Here is a 6,557-nt window from a genome sequence, read left to right as displayed (position 1 = left end):
CGCCATATTGTAACTGTATACTTTACATGAGAAACGACACCAACAACTTTTCTCTCAAATAAAATGACACCTATTAATAATGAGCCACTGAAGTAAGCTAGACCATAAATCAGTTTCAGGTGTCACCGTATAAGCCAAATAATAAATCCAAATATGGCATAACATTATATATAACTACGAGTTTTTCGTTTCTAATTTTTATCAATGAAGTGGGTCTTTTGTTTGTTTGTGTATTTATTTATTTTTTTTTATTTTTTTTTTTTTTGAGGTGGGGGCGTTTTCACCCATTCTGTTATTACAATGTACTACTGTATAAATGTAAACGTATACTGTATGGTAGTTATTTTATTATCAGAATTATTATGTTTATATAAAAATAATTGATTGTAATCATTTTTTACATACCGTGAAATTGTAAAGTTCATCCAAGAAAATGTTTGAAAATGAATGGTAGTCATATTATTAAATGATACAGTATATGATATGCATACAATGGTTTTTATCACAATTTTAAACTATAGGAACAAGGAATGGATTACAACACGTATTGTACTAAACCAAATCGTAATAAAGCAACTTAAACTTATTGTCCTTACAGAATAAACAATGAGGTTAGTTTTACACCTTCCTAAAATGCCACATGATTATGTGATCAATTATCACAGATTTAAATTCCGTTATTTTTAAATACTTCACTTTTTATACAGTCTACTATATATAATGTCATTGCGTTAACTTTAAAAGGAAGTAGTTTCCTTACTGGAATGTCATTGTTAATTTATCGTAGATCATTAAAGTAGAAACGTCACCCAGGTGTGTCATTTTTACCTGTTTACCAGGTGTATTGATTGTGTGTGTCACAGGTAATCTCGCTGAGACGGCCCCCGATCGGCGCCATTTTCTACAGGTATTTAGCTAGAACCGGTTGAATGAAACTCATTTACATTGAATGGGACAATGGCCGCTCCCTGCTGAGGACTCGCTCGGACTTGTATAGTCTGCCGAGGCCCGTGGACGTGACTGTCCTCTGTAATAACAAGAAGAGTGTGTGGCGTGGTACGGACATTTTGGACTTAGAAGACTTATAGGAACGCCATCATGGGCCGGGGATCGTTGTGTCTTCTGTTTTTCGCGTTACTTTTCCTCCTGGTCTCTCTAGGACTGACCCTGGCCAGCATTGTGACCGACTATTGGTACACTGCCGATGCCACTTCAGCCACCAACCAAACTGTACAGAATGTCTTCTCTTACCACTTCGGCATGTGGAGGAAATGTTACACATACAATATACCCGACAGTAAGTGTTGTCTATGATAGTACGCATATTTATTACGGTGTATATGTTTCTCCTGTAATAATTAGGGACACGCCCTATAGCCCCACCCATTCCACACTAACAAATATAATGTGTATATAGTGTATGAACACGTGTAGTAGACAAATTACTGGTCCGTACTGATTTTAATGTTACTAACACATACATTATAAACACGTGTGTTTACCTTTGTTCCCAGGTGATAAATGTCACTGACATAACACATAAATCACATGTACGTTTTACCTGCCTGTTTATATGCACACATAAAAACATAGTCTACTGTTATTTAAAACTGTCTGTATATACAAATATAGCATTCGACATTGATACTATTCCAATACACAAATGATCATAATGTATTTGATATAAATACTGCCACATTCCCTTCGGTCGTGATTTATAGACGGAATATTGACTTAGCTAGCCAACTGTGTGACGACCTGACCACCTCCAATGACCGATATATATATACGGTAAACACAATACATTATGTTTATAATCATTCACTGACGGGATCAATGATTTTAGAATTTGAATATTCCCCCATGCCTACTTTGTTACGGTCTGCCGATCGCAAGTAATTTACTGTTCAACTACACATTTCGTTTTTCTTATCCCAAGTTTGTTACAATTAATATAACGACTTTGTCGTCCAAAATCGATTTAGCAGGTCTATCGACTCTATCATCTATATATTGTTACCGTCTACCGACTTTCTCATCACTAATTTGTCCGACTTTCTCATCCCTCTCATTCCTAGTTTGTTACGGTCTACCGACTTTCTCATCCCTAGTTTGTTACGGTCTACCGACTTTCTCATTCCTGGTTTGTTACGGTCTGCCGACTTCCTCACCCCTAGTTTGTTATGGTCTACTGACTTTCTCATCCCTAGTTTGTTACGGTCTACCGACTACCTCGTTCTTGGTTTGTTACGATCTACCGACTACCTCGTTCTTGGTTTGTTATGGTCTACCGACTACCTCGTTCTTGGTTTGTTACGGTCTACCAAATTCTCATTCCTAGTTTGTTATGGTCTACCGACTTTAATTATCATCCCTACTACCGATCTTCTCATCCGGGGATTTTGATCTATAAATTCTCCGTATTTCGTTGAATTACTATGCTTACTTGGTCATGGCCTACATGCATGAATTGTTCATGGTCTATTTGTGTTCCTCGCCTGATTTAGAAGATCCTCTCCTAGTAACATATGCTAGTGTGATGACAGAAGAATGACAGTATTGGATATATGTGGACCAGTAATAATGGTCACACCCCCGCGCGGTCTTACGATCAAACTCACGTGCTCAGCAGCAGTTGAGATGTTCTTAAATAGTTCAAGATAAAGGTCACGACGCCGGTATTTTTTTCTGAGATCTGTGTCTATTTGTCTTCCAAGGCGTGTTATTCAGAGGTAATCTTACAAAAACATCGGAAAACAAATGTGATTTTTTTCTTTTGTGTGTGGCAAAGTTGTAATGTATGGAAATGTGTGCAAGCAGAACCTGCATTATCTCTCTGGTATAATTGCATAATTGTCAGGGACAATAGAATGTTAAAAGCCCGAATTAAGGTACACGATTGCTGACCAGACCCTCAGTCACGGAAAAAGAGTCGGGTTTGGTTGTATACTGATTAACATCACACAAGGTTCGGTCATTGAAGACCGCCTTTTATTGGATATATATTGATGCATGTGACTAGTGATAATGTAAGTAGGCCTACTTGTCCTACATTGTGCATTTTTGGGACACTGATGTCTCCTTGCGATGGAGAAACTCATGCGTACTCCACGTCACTGAAACATATTCATCCGATCATATCAATGCTGAAGCCGACGGGAAAACCTCGTGTCGACATTGGAAAGAAGAATTGTCGTTGAGAAAGAAAAGAAAGGACATGATCTCAAATTTAGTCGCATTATACGACAGTACTAGGTATTGTATGTGTGATTTGCATATATCTGTTGTTGTGTAGGTGTACCAGATGAGCGTCGTGCTGGGATGTGTGGTTACACGTACCAAGATCTGATTCCTGTCCGTGAGGATACACGTACCTTCGAACAGAAACGTTACTTACGTAAGTCATATGTAAAAATCAAACATCGAACACCCTTTATCGGCCAACCTTTGTTTGTATATCCAATTTGAAAATCGATCTCAAATGGATTGAAAACAAGCAATCGTATTTCAAATGAACCAATCGAAATGCTTTTAACAGACAAGTTTAAATTCTATAGCTGGACTAATCAGAAACTGTTTACCAGCGAAACATTTTTAAGTTAGCCAATAACAGGTATTAAAATTCACGCTATGCTATTCCATTGACTATATTATTTTTGTTACAGATTTAGAGAGATCGTGGTTAGGCTGTATGTTGGCGTGTGCTGCAGTACAGGTGTTCAGTGTCCTAACCCTGATCTGTGGGCTCTGGCCAGCCGACTGTAAAAGTATAAAGAAGTCCAGTCTCTATCTGGTGTCCGCCATATTGAGTCTCATTGCAGGTAAATATTAATGGCATATTCTATAAGGTTTTTATTGTGAGCAAAATTACTGTTGTTTTCTTAGAAAATAGAATATACGATCGTAAGTACATGACGTCACAATCAATACCTACCCAAAAGGGAAGATAAATATCTAATATGCAAAAACGGACCCACTAACGAAAGGACATCAGCAAAGATATTTTAGTTTGCTGTTTGATACCAATAGTCCAATGTACAGTGATTATATTCTACAGATGTACTGCCACCATTTAAACTTTCCAAGAATCACGAATTTCCCTTTACTATTTCTACTACAATCTTTGTCAGGAAGTGGTATGACATTGTATGATAGCTGTGTCGAATGACAGGTATCAATATAGAACTATCATTTGTTTTACAGGTATGTGTGGTATAGCCAGCGGCATCTGTTTTATTGCCCTAAGAGACCATGACATTTATTCACGTATGATTTATCCCAGCCAAGTGACATATTCATACGGCTGGTCCTTCGCCTTAGGATGGGGAGGGACCGGACTCTGTCTCCTGGAGGGATTCATTTTCTTGTGTCTCCTCAGGAAAGACTACGATGACGTCAATGAGACCCGAAAGTACAACTCATTCGGTTGACATTGGACGGGACTAAGTGGTGTACTGCTCAGACACAAATATATATCTGAACTATAGAAGTATTGCTACAACTGCTGTATACCAGTTTCGGTGACAAGTTCCTGTTTAGTTGCCTACATATTTGCTGACGTCACAACACACTATTTATTAAAGGAAAAGCAATATGAAGCAGCGAAATTGGTCATAGGTTTTCATCGAATTTAAAAAGGCGTTTGACCTCCCAAACCTCCCCGGTTGACGTCCTGACCAAGTCATTCACCCCTGAAGACATATTTAGATTCTTCTAATTCAGAGGCTGGGATAGTCCATTTTCGAATTTAAGGGGTGAATAGGTTAACTCCCATACTCACTGTATTATAGATCTGTTTCTGCCCATGTCTCTACAAACGTATGGTTGGTTTATTATTTTATATATTTAGATATCTTCAGTGTATACTACAATATACCTGTCTGGTTAACCTGTCTCTATTTACTTTGTCGTGTAAAACATACCTAAGCCTGTTTAATGATGTTACTGCAACAGTTGATATAACTGATATATATGGCGCTGATTGTTGTGTATTTCCGGTTTGCTGGTAAAGGCATGCTTACTTATTTACCTACTGTTTTCCTGTCTCCCCATTTGATGTATTTAGTCCTGTGCAGTTATATGTCTCCACTGTGGAAACAGTTATATATGTACAAGATCTGTGACTGTCTCATTGTCTTTGTAGGCACCGTTATAATGTTTTACTTTCAAAAGAAAGCAATATGATATTAAGAGCTGCCGTTTTGTCATTCCACTGTTAAGGTAAAAAATTTAATTAAAAGAAATCCAATGACTAATTGTAAGTAATTTAATACACTTCATTGTGATGATTAGACTAGGTAGTTTATGTTTGATTAATTATGGTCTAGTGAACTATAATAGAGCGTAGTAAAAATAAAATCCTGGCGCCCGTCTTGCCTACATCCGTCCCCCCCCCCCTACGTATACTGCTGAGATAACACATAGTTATTGAACATTTTTGTTGTGATTTATAGATATGTCGAGCATTACTACATTAAACTGTGTGTCTCATCTAAAACAACTCGTCGTGATTCGGTTGTATTTTGTAATAATGTTGTGGTACAATATTGTACAGTTTGAAAAGAAAGTTAGTATATCATTAACCATTATTTGTTTATTAAATTCAAAATGTGATGTTTATAATTAAAATGAGCTATACATTAGTATTTAAATATACAAAATCATTATTTTCGAATCTTGTTTTTTCAACTTTTAATGTAAGGTAGGATATTAAAGTTTCAGTATTGTGTTTGATTAGTTAAGAAAATTACATTAATAGAATTGGGTGCAATTTTTTACACATGTTCTTATTGGCTGATAAGTAAGGAACGACAAGCATATCATTCACCATTATTTGAATACCTGAGTCAACAGGTATATAAATAATGGTGACAGGAGTTGGAAAATGTACGGTCAGACCGGGTTTCGAACCTCTAGCATTAAAACAGAAGCCAGATACATGCTGATCAACCCGATCGAGAACCGTTATACTAAATAATTGTTAATGTAGTACATTTACCATGTGATATTCATGCTGATATGTACTTAGTAAGTTAGCATACATATGTTAGGACCGGTGTGACAGAAATGCACGTGTTTTTGTAAAGCATAGTATTATTGTTTATTTCAATATTTTACACCATTAAGTATACTTTGTATTTTTTGACAATATATATTAATATATTAAATAAATGTTACTCAACTATGTGAAATTTTATGTTAATTTATTGACGCTAACTACTTTGATACACACTCACTGTTTAGATCCAAACCCACTTCTTAGTATTTTTGGCATAAACCCGCACTCTTCTTTTTTGAACTTAAAACTGTCTTGAGATTTAAAAGGCACAAAGTCACATTTTGTATCTTCTGCTGTGATCTAAAAACAGGCTCCTATCATTCAGCAAGTAGCTAGCAATTTAGTGTTCTAAGAAAGATCACTCTCGCATCTTACGTACATGTATATGATACCCGAACACGACACGTGCATGTGCCTTTTATATCACTTTTCAGTTTATATCAATTACTTAAATATACGATAAAGAAGACCAATTATCACAAAACAACTCAAATATCAA

The 6,557-nt window shown here is 36.4% G+C and overlaps 1 protein-coding gene across 1 annotated transcript; it reads left to right on the top strand.

Annotated features, from left to right (window-relative positions):
• Nucleotides 1–837: 837 nt before the first annotated feature.
• Nucleotides 838–6,184, top strand: LOC138323445 (transmembrane protein 178B-like). Its single transcript, XM_069268070.1, has 4 exons — nt 838–1,297; nt 3,296–3,397; nt 3,666–3,821; nt 4,204–6,184. The coding sequence occupies exons 1-4, from the start codon at nt 1,099–1,101 to the stop codon at nt 4,428–4,430; spliced, it is 684 nt and encodes a 227-aa protein (XP_069124171.1). The 5' UTR covers nt 838–1,098; the 3' UTR covers nt 4,431–6,184.
• Nucleotides 6,185–6,557: the final 373 nt, after the last annotated feature.

This window comes from Argopecten irradians, chromosome 5 (assembly GCF_041381155.1).
Source record: "Argopecten irradians isolate NY chromosome 5, Ai_NY, whole genome shotgun sequence".
NCBI classification, from domain to species: domain Eukaryota; kingdom Metazoa; phylum Mollusca; class Bivalvia; order Pectinida; family Pectinidae; genus Argopecten; species Argopecten irradians.
Note: the sequence above shows the minus strand (reverse complement) of the source record. Positions and strands in the feature narration are given on the sequence as shown.

Coding starts and splice junctions, on each gene's coding strand:
- LOC138323445 (XM_069268070.1), top strand. CDS start 1,099: ATGGGCCGGGGATCGTTGTGTCTTCTGTTTTTCGCGTTACTTTTCCTC. Junction 3,398..3,665: donor CGAACAGAAACGTTACTTAC/GTAAGTCATATG, acceptor TTTTTGTTACAG/ATTTAGAGAGATCGTGGTTA. Junction 3,822..4,203: donor CATATTGAGTCTCATTGCAG/GTAAATATTAAT, acceptor TTTGTTTTACAG/GTATGTGTGGTATAGCCAGC.